General features: G+C 44.3%; 1 protein-coding gene across 1 annotated transcript in view; it reads right to left on the reverse strand.

Annotated features, from left to right (window-relative positions):
- The window catches only part of USH2A (usherin), a 526768-nt gene that overhangs the window by 34102 nt on the left and 475379 nt on the right, over positions 1-17287 (reverse strand). The window contains exon 61 of the mRNA XM_036235436.1: positions 1106-1333. Within this exon, the coding sequence (XP_036091329.1) occupies positions 1106-1333 (228 nt within the window). The remainder of the gene's footprint in view (positions 1-1105; positions 1334-17287) is intronic.

A 17287-nucleotide genomic window follows, 5' to 3' on the forward strand; every position in this document is an offset into this window, starting at 1 on the left:
GAAACTGTCCCATGACAGGGACCTCGGAGCTGTGGCTGGGATTTCAAGTCCATGGACCCTAAGGCTCAAGCCTCCTGTCCCAGAGCAGGGCGAGTCTGGCTCCGTCGCATACAGGCAGGCTGCTAGAAAGCATTCTGCTTCTGCTCCTTGGACTTGCGCAGAGAGGTGGCCACTGCACTGGGCAGCGAGGCCCCTGGAGGGGCCACGTGGACGGTCCGAAGGCCCTGCTGTGGGTGACTTCCTGCTGCCGTCCCCCTCATGGGTTTTCAGAGAAGCTTCATCCAAAGTCGCAGCTTAGCCTTATGTGAACCAATGGGGGTGTCTCTGTCACTTTGAGGGGAGCAGGAGAGGAGAGGCAGAGTGTCTACAGAAGGTGCAGGCTGAGGAATCTGCAGCCCTGACCTCTGGAAGGCGGCTGATGAGGGCCCGAGGGGTGGTCCAGGACCCAAGAGGCTGCGGTGATGCTGAGCCGGCCTTGCTCTGAGGCCCAGCAGAAGGGCAGAGAACGGCTGCCTTTCATGCGGGTGGCACACGCGTGACGGAAATGCGGCCTCGTTCGTGCTCACGGGCTGGTGAGGCCTGGGATCCCGGCGTGACGTTGGCGAGGCTGCTTCTCACGGCCACGTGCGGAGGCCGGGAGGTGGCAGACACCTGGGTCTTCCCGGCTTCTGCTTGGGGGCGCTGTTGAACGTGCGCATTCGGCAAGGCTTCCGCGAGCCACTGAGCAGGATGACGCCGGGGTTTCATGAGAACACGGCCGTTGTTGTGAGTTCAACTCCGGTGCGATCTGGCTTCGCATCCCAGCTGGCCGTTCGCAGTGCGGGCTCGGGCAGTCGCTTAGCCTTCACGGGGCTCCTGAGGGGTAGTGGGCCTCCTCGCACGGCCGGCGTGAGCATTTGATGATCAGGGGACAGCACTCAGCCCGGTGCTGGGTCCGCAGGGAGCTACTTTCCTCTGACCTATGACTGGGCACCCGGAGGCACTATCAAGGGGAATTAGACAGGCCGGGAAGGGAGCGTTCCCACGGTGGCCTGATGGCATGCCAGGGCTCACCTGTTCACCTGGAGGGGTCCAGGCATGGCTTTGTGTCCCGTGCAGGCATTACCTTAATCACACCGTTGGTCCTCCGAGGCTCTGACCACTGCAGAAACAAGGCCCGGCCGTTCTCCTTCTGTTCCACCGTGAAGTTGCTCAGGCCACTTGGGGAAGATTCTGGGGTCCGGACTAGAGTCCAGGGGCTTGAAACTTCTCCCGCCTGGTTTGCGGCCACAACGCCGACGTGATACGTCGTGAACGGTTCTAACCCGAACAGGTGGGCTTCGTGGGTGGTGCCCTGTGAGAAAATCAACAGGTTAGTTTTTTCTTCCAGAAAACTGCTGGAAAGTCATTCTCCAAGATACTTCAGAAATGGCAGCACCAATGTCACTACAGTTTTTAATGATTAAGGAAACGACGTGGCTTTTTCTTATTCTTGATACCCGGATATATTGCCTAGTGTTGTATAGTTTCAGACATACACACGGAGTGTAGATCTGATAGGGTCTTTGCCTTTTCAGACCTCGCAACCTGAAGGATGAGACATATCACATAAAAACATCTCTGACGCCTCGGAGGCTGGTGCTGCACCTGGCTCACGATGCACATCGGTGGAGATGCCACCTGAATGACCCTAATTCTTTCGTGAATTCTCATGCTATTTGGTTACTCGTACGGCTCCCCGTCTCCCTAATCTCCTTCTCATTACCCTGGTGCGTATTTATATCTTATGAATGCAATAAAATAAACACAAGAAAACAACAGCAACATGCCAGCTGGACTATGAAGGCACAAATATCCTTAGAGAAGTCTACTATTGACACGAATGTGAAAATATCGGCATTGTTAAAAATATCATAACTAAAACTATGAAATTTACCAAAAGTAATTGTTAGCTAGGCTTCTAGAATTTGGTCTTTCTTGATTTAAAAGAAAAGAGTAACGGAATTATTATTTTTTTGCTGCTTGGAGAGCAACATTTAACATATTTTGTAGAACTTAATGGGAACTAAGAATCCTAATGTTTTGAATGAGCCCACGGTGCTCTTTCCTCATCTGGGCAGGATGGATATGTCTATTTACAGACAGGAATTATGTCTGCAGGTGAACCTGTAATGTGTGTACAGGTATGTGTGTGCGCGTGCACACACACACGTGCACGGGCATGCACACACACACACACTTTCTGTTGTGTACAATACCCAGTGGATGTGAATGATTGTGAGGAAGTTTTGACTGGTTTAACATATGTATGCTTAATGGCATATGAGGTCAACTTTGGTGTATTAAATGTTGAAATACGGCAACTGTCTTCCTTTCTCAGTGGGCGTCGAAGGAAGAACGAGAAGTGGAAAAGAGGAAGCTATTTCTGAGAGTGCGCACTCAAAAGCAGCAGACAAAGTTATGTGAGTGAAAATTCTCCTTAATGTGGAGGCATCTAAATCATTTTGAATAAAATCTAAAGCGAGGTGGCAAAATCAAACTGAACCATTTTCTTAAAAAATTGGTTAGATAAAAACAAAGCATACATACACAATTTTTGACACTGTTTCCTCACATTCTTGGTTACAAGTTTCCACTGTGCTAATGTTTCTTATTATGTGTTAAACACAAGCGGAGAAATACAATTTCCTTTACTTATCAATCACAAACCTGTAAAGTCAATTTTCCTGTTTCAATAAATGCCATTATGATATTACATGCTAACCTCCTGAAATCATTTAATATTTAAACATTTGCTAAGCAACCGGACTCTGAAACAAATTTTGTTAATTTCTATTTTTTAAAATATTAAAAGTTAAGTCATAAATATTTAAAACTTATTTCTCTACAACATTGGATTGGTCGTTTAGATAAATATAGCGCAAAACTAGAATGGCCATAATGAATATTAAATCTGAGGATGTTACAAGTCCCGATTACAAACACTCTTTTCTGATAAATGATTCCTTTTCTGCGGAAATAGGGCAAACGTCGGCAAGATTAATAATGCAAAAAAGGAAAATTCTTTGTTCAGAATGTTCAGTAATAGATGCCAAAAAAACACAAGCTCCAAAGCAAATAGCAATCACCTCGAACGGATTATATGTAAAACAGGTAGGCTATTGGGGGACATTTAGAGATAGCTTTTTGTCATAAGAAACATGAAAAGCATGTGGACTATAAAGCAAAAACATATGTATATTGTCAATAGCAGCACCTGCTCAATTACGGTTTATTTCAGAGCCGAGAATTCCATTCAGCCCCTAGATGGCAATACGATCAAACACTTTTGATAACATGAGTACTTAATGATTAGCAAGCAGCACTCAGTCATCGAGAGCACTCCCGGCAACCATTAGAAAACTAACAAAACTGATTTCATTATAGATTCTTTTAATACACATTTATAGCGCAGATCCTTCAAAGCAGAAGTATTCGAAATGCCCTGGCCTGAAAACCTTCATCATCTAATATAGAAATAAGACCTGCAGATAGATCTCAAGTTGAAGTTCACGCCTGCCTGGCACACAAATGTTTGCAGGTCCGCTCCCGTGAAAGGAGGTCACGGTGGCTGTTTTGCCTAATTTGGTCTACTTCTCAAAAAACTAGGAATGATCACATATTGTAAATGTAAAGGAAATGCAAAGGAGAATTTTTATATCATAAATTTATGCTGAAGACAAGTTTCCCTATTATGTTATTTTTTTTTATTTCTGAAGAGCCACATACACACACACACACACACCCCTTTAAATAAACCTCATTAACAGCTCTGCTTTCTGTCAATGTTTAGTAAAGGCCACGTTAAAAAAAAGAAAAGAAAATTAAAAAATGACAAAACAACCATCACCAGTTCATTCTTCGGCGTTTTAGGAAATAATGTATGTTACTCTCTCTGGAATGAATTTACAGTATCAAGTTCACCATGTTAGGATCTCGCTGTAAAATCTGGGCACGGTCCACTCTGTGGACTGGGTGTGCCTGGTTTATTCGGTTACTTGTTATTTTCCTTACATTCAGAATATGCGCTTGAGCGCTATGGATCTTAACTGTTTTGGATTCAATTTGTTTTTTGGGGGGAGAAATGTGGCATTCTGGCCCACTGACTAGTAAAAGTCTTCATTAAAAATAACTGTACTTCTTTCTGCTTCTGCTCCCCCCCATTTCTCCTTTCCCTATGGGACTATCTTGATTTAACATGCTGACTTCTTTCTCTTCCCTCATCCATCCTGATTCTTTTCATACACACGCTATCCCTGACCTCTGAGCTTCCCTTTGGTCTTCTTCCTTGAATGTCCACATTCAGATAATATCTATAATTATATCCCTATCTCTATCTATCTATCTAATTCTAGAAGTATACTAATTACTTTTGTCAGGTAACAAATGAAAAGGATGACTCGACAAAGAAAAACGGGAATAATCTATTCTCCGCAGTCTAATATTTCCAATGAGACTTAGCCTTTCTCTTTCCTTTTTAACTTATCTGAGTTAAGGGTCAGAGTTGGAATACAAATCAGCACATCCTTTTATGAGACCTAAAGATGAGACTCTCTGGAACATTCTGCCAGTTGAGGTTCTGCAGGCGATTTGAACTACATTTTTACCTCTCAACTCTGCTCCTGGCGACCCGTGAAACTTCCTAGAGTCTTCAGCCATATCACAATTTTACCCATGCAAATCTTGATTGTTTTTGATGACTTGAAGTGCCCCAAAGGTGGCCGTGGGGTCAATAGGTTTATGTAGGTTGAAAATGATCAAAAATTACCATTGATCTGTAGCTGTCAATAACAGGCAACGCGGGAAGACTCCCTGCACAAATGTTTAAATTGCACGAAGCAACCTAACTCCGTCATCTTCGCGTCTGTCGATCTGATGATCCAGCAGTTTCTGGAACTCTCCCTCTGGTCTTCGTGATGCATGTCCACCGGACCCGGTTCGCCTCGGCCCTGAGGAATCTCCGTCCCCCACTCTGGCTGACGGACACCAGCAGCCAGGCGCGGGCGCCGCCTCACCCACACCCATCAGTGGTGTGTTTCGTGCGCTCACGACATCGTGGAAAGGGTTTCTCTTCCCGGCCGCCATTGACTTCATTCCCAGATGATGGGGTTTCTTCCATCGTTTTAAAATGGGTGGCTTTTGGCTTATAAATCCCGACCTGATAGCAGGGTTCCTTTCTCTGCTGAGCGCCCATGAATGCCGAGATCCAGCGAGTACGTCACATGGAAAGTTTGCCTTTTTACACAGAGAGAAACTTCAGAGGAATCCTGGGTTAAATATACGGACTTTTGTCTTCTTTAATGGAACTACTGAGATGTTGCCACTTGCTTCGTCCTAAGTTATAGTTCGTCTTGTCGTTATGATAAAATTAAAGAATGGCCCTAGGCGGGTTTCTGGTTTAGTACAAACTAGAACGTGAGAAGTAGGAAAAGCCCTCATTTAGCATGACCGAAAAGTCACGGCTTTGGCCCGTGCGCATCCAGCCGGTCGGATAGCTTTTATGCATTTCAATGCTGACAAACCGACGCACAATCTTTCTCGGGATTCCTGAAAGTCTCATGATGTGAGGCACGGGTTTTGTAGGGCTGTTTTCCTTTTCCTTCATAAAGTTGATTTTTGAGTTCTCCAAAGTTTGGTCAACATTATTTATATCTAGGACTGATTTTGTAAAAAAAAAAAAAAAATCAAATCAGCCTGGGCACTGACATGATCTCTTTATTACCCAGAGCCAAATATCAACCTTGAACACTTATCCACGGTTATTTAATATGAGACGTTCACAACGTTAACATAGAAAATGCCCACGGATTCTGCATGCGCACTGACTTTACCGGGGCCACCGGTGCCCCGCCTAGGGGACCAAGACGACATCGTCGATGGCGCACGCATGCACGCGGAGTTGCTCCACAATCAAAGTCTGACTCACAGCACGAGAAAGGCAGCAGGAAATGCCTTTCAGAACCATGGGCTGCCGTTCTACGTCCATGAAGACTGTGTGCAGGCTGGTGGGCACTGCCGAGTCACAGAGCTGCCTAAACGGTCAGTGCGGACAGGCAGGGCTGTTGGTCAGCAGCTACGTTGTTTTTTGGTTTTTTTTTTGTTTTTTTTTTTACACTTTTGAGCCTCTGGTATGCACGAGATTCTGTGATGTTACTGCGGGACACACCCGATGGATACCATGCTCCTCCTGACTTTTAGGAGTTTACAATCCAGTAGAGCAGGCCAAGAGAGTATGGATATGGCCAGTCTGGAGTGTGATGAGTGTCATATAACTAAGCCCCCAGGAAATGCGGAAGGGGTGCCGCTGACTGGGACATGGGGAGGTGAGATGCTGGGGAAGACTTAATGGGGAGGCGGCCTCTGACAGAGGTCGGGAAGGTGCGGAGTATGAGTGATGGACGTAGGTGAGGGACTGGAAGAAAGACGAGGAGAGAGTCCAGGATGCATTTGGGACAGAGCTTGGAAGTGAATGTAGCTGAAGTTGCATTAATTGAGGCTAGAAAGGGGTCAGTGGTAAGACTGGATAGGACTGTGAATTTCACCCTAAAATTTTTATACTACATTTGTCAAAAAACAACGCGCAAAAATTAGGCAAAGATTTTAAGAATCAATTATGTGTAAAGAGCTTTACAATGCCATTTGAAGGAATAATGGAAGAACTTTAATGTTTTACCATATTGCAGTGTAGGTCAAGGTCAGAGACTGATGAAACAAAATAAAATCTGCAAAGAATTAATTCGTTTGATTATTTTTCTGCCAACAAAGTATAGATTCCCATATAGAGAAGGTAATAGAATTTTCTTAGATTTAAAATATCTTCATTGAATGTTTGCTCCATTTCAAAATCTGTAATTATCCTTTAGGTAATTACAAGTATTTGCTTTTTCATCACAATCAAGGTGGGGATACCACTAAACTAAATTAAAGTCAATTATACGGTCCTCTGTCCCCATCCATGATCAGAATCACATTACTTGGACTGTGTTTTCTCCTGGTAGCGGGGCCATGTCTGTGTGGAGCCTTGCTCCCCGTTCCTTATACCTGTCCAACAGCGGGAAGGTGGTGGGAAAAGGTGAGGGATGCTCTTCGTGATTGCGAAATAGGATGAAGATAATTCAAAGGTACACACGAGTGGTAAAGCGTTCCCAGCTCTGGGCTCCGACCAATGTTAGAAGACTTGATTTAAAAGATTTCCACAAGGTATGAATGCATATCCTCACTTCAAGTAATTACGATATGCATAAAATTACAACTGACTAGTCAGAGGCCATGTGTCGTAACAGTTGTAAATTTCAAACGTAAAACGTTCGCTTTGGAGCATTCACGTGTTACTACTGTGTGCACTTTTGTGTCTTATTCTCACAAATATCTCCATTCAGAAAAGAAGAATGATCTATGAAAAGGGGGTTATTTTTTTCTTTCACCGGAGTACATCGTTCATTTTGTCACTGGGGGGTGGGGGGGTGGGCAATGCAAAAAGAAGATTCAATTCACAGACATCTTCTTTATAGAAAAATGGTCTCTATCAATTTAATCTATAAAGCGGAAGCTAGAATCCTTGCAAAATGAACGATGATGACTCGGTTACCATAAAAACATTGCGGAATGAAAGAATGGCTTCAAGATGACTCATTTTTCAAGGGAGAAGAGGGAAAAAAATTAAATTTGGGATAATTAAATTTTAAGGTGGCAGATCAGTCACACTAAATATTAAAGAGCGGTACTTCTGATCTATCAAGATTAAGAATGTGCCTTCTCGGTGACCCGGCAGCGTCACCCCAGCAATCTATTTTACGGCGATACCGGTAAAACCGCACTGAACCGCACCGGGCAGGACTTCACTCCAGTCGCAGCCTTGCGTGTTTCCGATCCTTGGCTGAACACGCATTTGCGGAGGGCCTCGCGCTGCTGCCTGCTCCTCCTGCAGCTCGCTCACCCCGCACGTCTTCGGCGGGGAGCTCGGCGCATCTTTCCGCCGCGACCTGCCCACCCCGCTCGTCCTCCCCCGACGCTGATGCTCGTCTACCTTGCTCGCTTTGCCTTTTCCAAAGCACTCAGCACTCATTTCCAACACAGCGCATCATGTAGTTGATATCGAGATGATGACTTCTCGAGTCTGTATCTCTTGACTAGAATGTCAGTTTCACTGGGGCAGGGGCTCCATCCCGAGTATAGAGTAAGGGCTCAAAAAATATTCATGCAGTCAACGAGTATGGACGGAATTTAAAATGAGAAGGGTGTTGTGGGGGGAGGGATCTAGGAGGGGAGTAAGGGGAGTGGAGAGGGCCCAGGATCAAGCTCAGGTGATCCTGGGCAATAGGAAAACACGAACACTTTTCTGATACTAAATGTAAAAATATACATAAAATGGTGATTCTATAAAAATAGAAAAAATTTAACAAATGCACTTGATGAGAGATTGATCAGCTTTAAAATAAAATAACGCAGAACCCAGAATCCGTCCCTGCTCCAAAAAGGCCCAGGACCAGAGAGTTTTACCAGTGAAGATTTTTGTTATTGTTTTAAATAAAATCTATGAAGAACAGATAATTAAGATTATGTATAAACTATTCCAGAAAATAGGTAAAATGGGCCAGATACCAAACTCTATATATGACATTAGGATAATATCGAAATTGGATAAGAACAGAAGAAAAGTATGTCATCTACCCGAGCGAGCACTCCCCGTTCCCAGCTTCCGGTCCAGTTACTGTAGCGAAACGAACTGACGTGTTCTCGGAGGCAAGAGCGAGACCAGAAGCTGACGCTGGCCGCGTGAACGGGCAGCTGAAATGCACCGCCACCCCGGGGAGGCTGGGACCCGCGATGGCACGAGGTAAGACTCAGACCTGGGAACCCGCAAAAGGCGTTGCGAGGATGGCGGCAAAGGGGATGCATCAGGACGCTGGCTGCTGCACACAGGGGCCCCGAAAGACGCGCCTGACCATTGCGTCGGTGAGGCCGGCTGCTGCTCTCGTGGTGATTCTCGGCATGTTCTTCCTGTTTAACTCTTTCCATAACGAGCTTCTCAAAGGTGAAAGCAGGGAGTGCTTAGTACGTGGCAGGTCCTTTCCAAGTACTTTATGCATATTCAATTGTTTAATCCTCAACATGACCTCATGAGGTAAGACACTGTAATGCCTCCCCCCCCCCCACCCCCAATTTTCAGATCAGGAAATGGACATAGAGATAGTTGAAGCAAACTGCCCACAGTCATGCCATTACAAGGGAATGAACCGGGGTTTAAGGGTGGCATTCCAACTAGAGTCTGTGCTCATAAGCTGGGAGGTATGCTCCAATGGCATCAGATCCTGCTCATCATCGCCACAAGAGTCACCACACTCTGGAAGGCAGAAGGCAGCCTGTGGCATTTGTTTGTCTGTTTGTCTGTTTGTTTGTATATAGACAGCATGTCACTTCTCCCTCTCTGGGAACCAGGAAAGGTTCCCTGTGCTCTCTGACCTGAGCCTGCTTACTCTTCGACTTTATGGGGAGCCAGAATGAATGATAATCTCAAGGGAAAAAGAGGGATCGCTTCTGAAATAACCACAACTCCGACAGTTTTGCCTGTAAGTCGGAAAGAGCAGACACTCTGAGACTAAGACAATGACATGACACTTAAGGCTCAGAGATATTGCAGAGGCGGACCACTGAGAAGCTTCCTCATTCATCTCTAGCAGGCTCCTAAGGGGTTAACTGGCTGCCGACAACCCAGGGGTTACGGTGGAGGTTGGTAGCACACACACAAGCGCTTGCAGTGTGATATTGAGTTGTTGCTTTGAAAACATTTCAATATAATAGGATTTAAATTTTCCCTTTTTCTTTGGATTTTTCAGTTAATATTAGAATTAAATTAAAGCATTAAGTCAACCAGCTTAGTGCAAAGCAAATCATGTCAGGTTCAGCACCGAGGGCTTCACTATGGAACATCTATTGACTCAAGCTTATTAGCTTGTAAATCCTCTAGTTTTAGATTATGATCTATTGATTATCTGCTTTTATTTGCATTCTAAATGAATAAACAAAAATGAAAGGATCACAGTTTAGTCATTACACCTTAAGAGAAAATGTGCTTAAGCTAAGCATACTTTGCTGAAAATAAAAACAGCTTCTATTTGTTTTGAGAGCTAGAATTTGAAGTTCTTATTTTCATTTAGGTAAATCAAAGATTGTTTTTAGTTTTCCATAATCATTTCTATTAGACATTTGGGGGGGGGGGGATCCCCACTGAGGATAGAAAGTGTGCTATAGTTTGGCATTCTGAATGCAATATTAAAATCATTCAAAAATCTATTATTTTTCTTGGCTTATTTTAGCAAAAATGATCTCTTCGATGTGCAAGAGAAGCCCTGTGACTTAATGTCTGGGGAATGAGGCAACTTTTGAGAGTCCGGATGCTTTAATCAAAAAGCAGTCGCCTTAGAATCAGAACACCTGAGTTCGAGTTTTGGCTGTCACTCACAGGAAGACCTCAGGCAAATGACCTATTTTTTTTTTTCTCTTGATTTCTAACAGTTAATACCTTCTCATACACTTCTGTGTGGACTGAGCCAGATGACCTTTCTGAAAGGGCCTGGCGCACAGTGGGCATGCGGGAAAAGTGCTCCGAGTCAGGTCCTCGTGGCTGGAGGCAGCTAAGGGGACAGGGAGGTCCCCTGACTTCGAAGGGCACTTGCTTAAGTTCAATTTTATGCTTGGTTTTAAGCTGTCAGTCAAGAAAAAGTACTGAGATTGGTTTATGGTCTGAGGGTCCAATCCACAGTCAACTCTTCATTTAGTATTTTTTTTTTTTTTCCCTAGGATGGGGAAAGGCGCTGAGGGGAGTGGAAAAGAAGTAAAAGTACGCAAATCCTGAAGTTCAGAGACCTTGACCCATTAGGAATGCAAGACTCACATTCATGGAACCAATGCGAAACGGCTGGGAAATGGGCACTAAGGTTTATATGTAAACGTCATTGTCACGAAGACGGCACAGTCACAGACTCCACGGAACGGATGAACTTTAAGCATCGATCTTTACGAAATGTACTGGATAGGAGAGTAGCATCCTATCATTCAATGCAAAATTTAAGCAATTAAAACAAATTTAAAACTCATAAAATCTTAGAGTCAGGAGGGAATTTATGGTTAGTGATTTGAGCTTTAAAGGTAGAAATCCCCAGAAGACAGTGGGTGGAAAGGCAGGGAGAGGAGGCCTTCTTTCAAATGCAGAACTAAAGACCAACTTGCCAGAGTTTTCTACACTGGGACTGAGACTCTGAAATGTGCTGAGATTTAGGAAAGAAAAGCTTCCTTAATGATGCCATTGAATGGAAAGTAAAAAACTAGTGCCTTGCTATCTGGATTACCCTCTAGGCAAGAAAACAAACAAACAAACAAACAAATGGACCATCAAAAAACAAACAAACAAGAAACCTCAAACAAACAAACAAAAAACCACACTGGTGGCTGGAGTGATGGACAAGGTAAAGAAGGATGCCTCTACTGATACACCTATTACACAATGGAGGTTGGCAAGCTCAGGTGTGCGCCTGGGATTCCTCCTCCAGTCTGCCAGGTAATGGAAGATCACTTCAAGCTGATGAAGGCAAGACCACCAGAAAGTCAGATCCTTCAGGAATGAGTTTGGTTGATGTCATCAGCCAAATAACCCCAACTCATTAGAGACATCAGAGAGGGAAGTCATAAATATCATTGCTGGCCTTACGCTCTAACGCAGAAATAAATACTCTAGAAAATACTTTCTGTTTTTTGTTATGTCACATGTATAAATATCCATGCTCTTCTTTCGGCCCATTATTCTATGTAGGATGTGTTGGGGTGGTGACATTTACTTTTAATTTTTGGATAACAGTCAAAATGGGATTATGGAAAAAAAAACAGAGAAAGATTGAGGACATTATCAAGAGCTCTTTGGGCTTGAAGTTGGTTCTAGTAAGAGAAAGAGACTTATCTTTATTTTGCAAGGAATGATTCCCAAAATTATTAAAAACTATAATTCAAATAGAATACTAATAATACATACATAAATAAAGAATGAGTAAATGGCCAGGTTGATAATTCTTACTAATGATACAAGCTTTTTATCAGCCATAGTATGAGGTAAAAAACACTCATAGTCCAATCACATTTGACCAGAAGTTGACAAAATAAAATTGTAATTATCAAGGATACTGCTTAGAAAACAGACTGACATTTGATTTTTATTAAGGATGAATTTTTCAATAAATGTGTACCAGCTAATACTAGCTAATAGCAGTAGCTCATAATTAGTCATATATTCTATTGATGACTTTATCCACATCTACTCCTTTTTAAATTCCTCTTTTTATAGTGTGAATAATGTTTTTCACTAGTGCATATTTTACAATTTATAAATAAGTAAATATAAATATCACAGGGACGTGTGCTCCAAAAGTGCAGATTCTGAAAAGTGTGGAGACAGCTGGCCTATAGTAACATTTGTCAGCGAAACTATTATTAAGAAAAACAGAGTGAAACAGTGTCCTCTCTGAAAAATAAAACGGAATCCAATCACTAGTTTATTATGCGTAAACTTCTAAACTAAGAACAAGAAACTCGCTTAGATTGTTATCTTGTAACGAACGAAGTCCTATAATATTTTTTGGAAGATAAATGCTTAAAGATAATTTGCAAAACAACAACAACAACAACGACAACAAGAAAAACTCATCCCATTGACTAATTTCCCAGTGGGAAGTATGGACTCTTATTGATAAAAATGATACCGATGGTCAGTGCTCAGATGACACTTTGAAGAACACAGTTGGAGACAAAAGCCCTATAAAATGCTCATGTCACAAAATCACACTAAACTTATACTATGCACTTGGGCTGTTTTAACCAGTTATACTGTTACATTTATTTTATTAGTTCGTTTGGCCATTTCTTAGGTCGAAGGATTCGATTTGAATTCTCTGTTAAGCTCAAAAACTTAGGGTGAAGAAGACCCATGCGAAATAAGCGGATTTGGCAAGGTATAAACTATTTACACCGCCTCGCGCTGCCGTGTTACTTACGAGATTACAGGTAACCGGTTAGACTGCAAAGGGGCCTGCCTGCGAGGGAAGCAGGGAGCCCGCACACAGGGCGTCCCCAGCCAGGCCAGCGCTGTTCAGTCCTCGCAGGGACTGTCATCTTCGCCGGTGTGCGAGCGCGTCCTTCACAGAGCGCGTCCTTCATGGCGGGCGGCGGGGAACAGATGAAGAGGAGCCGAAAAATGGAAGACTCTTCCTCGTGTCACGTCTGTCTCCCTGATAACTGGGCGGACTGCAGAGCGTGAGAGGTGAGGGCTGCCCCGATTCAAAGCAGAGCACGTGGTCGCCATCTGGGCATTCTGCAAGGAGGACGCACAAAATGCTCGGATGGAGCCCCCAACGGGGTGCAGCGAGACAGCAGTGAAAAGAAAACCACAGCGAACTGTGGCTGCTTCCACGCGTGCAATTATTCTAGCACAAGAAGAGGCAAGGGTTTTCCAGAAAGCTTTGCCGAGGTGCATCTTAAGGGCTCACGGATAAAGCTTCCCTGTGTTAGCAGCCGCATGTGGTAGCGGACGTGTCCGGCAGAGGGCGCCCTCCGCACAGAGAGCCGGGGTCAGACCCTTCTCCCAGGAGAGGTCAGTTTTAAGGTCACGCACACCGCAACCATCACGACCTTCAGAAACTGGCACCCGCGGAAGCAGAAACGGACTTTTAAAACAATACCATTGGCTTTCAAAGGTGAACCCAACTGAGTCGTTTCTTTTAGATATTGCCGAACGTGGACCCTTAACTTTCTGGATGAAGATCACTAAACTGTTCGAAAGTTAGGAACAAAGAGCATCAACGCTGTATTTTTGGATCTTCGAAGGTGAGAATTCAGAATTTGTTATTTCTGGAAACCCCGACCAGCTCCTACAGATCCTCAAGGCACGAGGATGGGTCAATACTGCACCGGTTAAAAAAAACTCCTCAAACCTTCACTCTCCTAGTTTATTCTTCTGAGGTACATTTTACAATGACAGAGAGAAAACGTGACTTATAGAAATATATGCTACATCTATAGAAGCATATAATCGTTGGCTGCAAAACTAAAATGCACAAGTTAATATGCTTAATACATATATTTTAATGGAATTTTAATTATATAGACAGACAGATCATTGTATAACCGCTTAAGTTCTTTCATATTTGAAAAAATGAGTATTCAAAAGATCAAGTGAATCCACGGGCTTCTCATTTGCTGGACTGATGGCCTGAGAGGCTACAAAATGGCATTGCTTCTCGTAAAAAGAGGCATCGAAATATCTTAATGAAACTGAGAACTGCTGAGAGTAATTTCAGGCTGTCTCTGTGACTTAGGAAGGAAGGAAACTCTAAGGAAGCACAGATGAGCGAACTAGGGAGAACATGGTACAGAAAGAAAACGTCAGAATCTCCCCAGTTACATCTCCTTGCTTCCAGTTGAACCTCCAGATGGATTTAAGAGAAAAGTTCCTGTTTTTTGTTTGTTTGTTAGTCTCTCTTCGCGCATCACTTTTTATTCTACTCCTTGAAATCTTATTAGCCAAATCTAACCATTCGAACTATCCTGCCTATTTTTTAATGAATAAACGGCATATACTGATAATTGGCCACCTGGGCTTCAAAGAGAGGAAACGCCGAGTTGACATCTGAACTCTGAACGCGGTGATGTGCTGCCGACGCACTGGCCACACTCTGCCTCACGAGATTTAACGTCGAGCTTCCTTGCCGCGCCCGCTCCCCCGCCCCTCGCTCCAGCCCTTGACCGTCCTGTCTGTGAGACTAATATAATTTTTTTTAAAGTGATTTATTTCTAACAGATGTGATCATCCAGCCACAGGGACCTGGATGCACGATGCCCCTAACCACCTTAATTTCTGGATATAATAAGCATATATTCCGCTAATAAATAATTATCGCTCTGTTAAGGAAAAGATGCCGAGAGGTGTGGGGTGCGCTGGCCAGGTAGTTCTGGGATGAAGGGACGAGATGCTGGGGTCTCGTGAGGCCCTCGCTCTCCTCAGCCTGAATGTGCTAGCTATTGCATTTCTAGAACGAACGCGGTAGGTCACGGAGGACGAAAATCAGGCACGGTTTAATGCGCGCAGCAATATTTAGAAAGCTGATTTTAGGTATACGGTAAGTTTCTTATAAACCAGAAAGTCCACAAGATTGGGTAAGAAACGACGGCAGCGTAGGTTCTGGTGTGGAGCGACGTGCACAGGACAGTTTCAGGGGGAGAGAGGGATGTGCCCTTCTCGTCCCCCAGTTCTTTCAGAGGCTCTTGTGGCATCATCACAAGGGCAGGCCCCGGCCACGCGTCCGCACCGCCTTGGCCACACTCACAGCTCCGCCTGTGAATGCTGGCGTGGTGGCCCCAGGCAGTGCCTCTAGGCCAGTGATGACATCGCAGGTTTGCCCGCTGGGGTTCCGGTCACGATCCGGCAGTGGCCTCAGCTACGCTGCTGTGAATGAGCTCAGTAACTCAACACGAGCTTCGGAGAAGAAGCTGCCTCTCATTTTCCCAACAAATAGCCTGCCTTCTCCATTCTTTCCCGGGTCCGCCACCTAGACTATTGGGTCAGCTTCCACAAAGCCATTCTGTCACTGACACAATGTGTGTTAAGTAGCATCTGTTCTTGGGAAAGGATTGCAGGGAATGAAGGGGGAAGAGAACTATTTCTTTAACAACAACAAAAAAATTCTAGACCAGTCTCTCCGATCAGGACCCTGTGGACACACTGGCATGGCGACCCCCTTACATGCTGACGCTCTGTTGACCTATGTCAGATCATAATAAGTGCTACTTACTGAGCTGTGTACTCTGCTCCTGCCACTCTGCTCTGTGGGCTTGCCCCATGAGGGAGGCATCCGGGGCCCAGCATCCCCAACGCATGCAATGGCAAGGTGCTGACCAGTCACACACCTGCCTGGCCCCCAGACCCAGTCTGCTGGCCACCCCACTGGACAGCTTTGCTAGGCATCTGATGGCAATATTTAGAATACCATAGCTTTACTGTCCACCCAAGAAATGACGACAGGCTGGAAAGACATCCCTCTATCTCCTGAAGTCGAGCCTTGCCATCAGACGTTTTAACAACTTTGCCTGAATAAGGAAACGCCTGTCCTGATCGTCCTTTTGTTCGAATCCGAGCTGCTGTTCGAGGCGAGAATGTCCCTCAAAGTCTTCTCGGAACTCTCCAGTCTAAGTGATCTTTTAATTCTTCGCATCTTTTAGAAATCGCTTTCTGCGTTTGTACCAATCACATCAAGAATATGGCATCTCTTTGTTATACTGCGCTATCATTTGTGGCTTTCATTGATATTTAGATTTCTATAAATAAAGCCTTGTTTCCTCTAGGCAGACAACACAAGAGGAGGCAGTGGGTTGTAGAAAAAAAACAGATCTTAGAAGCCGAGAGACATGAAATTGAATCGCAGCTCTGCAACAAGTTGTGTGAGCCTGGGCAAGTAACTTAACCTCTCTGAGTTTGTCCCCTCAGTAATACATTGTACATAATACTCACTCCACAGAGTGGTTATTAAGACAGAAAGTGCCTGCAGGTTGTTTTATATAGAAAGTTCTCAGCAAATAACTGCCTATTGATTGAAATTGAAAAATATAAATGATTCTACCTCAATTTGATTTATCTCCTCTTAGGCTAAATATAGAGCACTACACCAAGCGATGTAAAAAAAGTCATAGATTATAGTTCTAATGGGAACAAGAAATAAAACACAAGTTACCTGTTCACTAGAGAATTTATCATGTCATGAATTCATTTATTCACTATCCAGCTGTCGGCCTAAAAGTAGCATTGTCCTAGGTTCTGGGAAGAGGGACCACAGGGCACTTATATTCCGTTTAGAGAGAGAGACAAGAAACAAGTACGCAAAAAATGTTCACCTCTGGACAATGTGAAATATTAAGGAAGATACAGAGAGCAGTGAAGAGCGAAAGGAAGTTTGTGTAGTGGAGGAGGAGGATGAAATCACACCGAGGTAGGCGAGGTAAAGCCTCCGAGAGAGGCACCGAAGGCGACGTGGTCACCAAGACCGGAAGGAAGTGCAGAAGTCCGCCGTGGGGACAGACGCCTGGGGGAAGAGCTGTCCGGGCAGAAAGCGACCCGGCCGAAACGGCTGCTGACCCTGCCTGCTGTGTTACCAGGAAGTGACCTCTGACTCGCCTTCATCAGTATCAGTGTGCGTGCACACACTGAGCATCGTTTGTGTTTCCTGGTTGTTTT

This window comes from Rousettus aegyptiacus, unplaced genomic scaffold (genome assembly GCF_014176215.1).
Source record: "Rousettus aegyptiacus isolate mRouAeg1 unplaced genomic scaffold, mRouAeg1.p scaffold_m13_p_18, whole genome shotgun sequence".
NCBI classification, from domain to species: domain Eukaryota; kingdom Metazoa; phylum Chordata; class Mammalia; order Chiroptera; family Pteropodidae; genus Rousettus; species Rousettus aegyptiacus.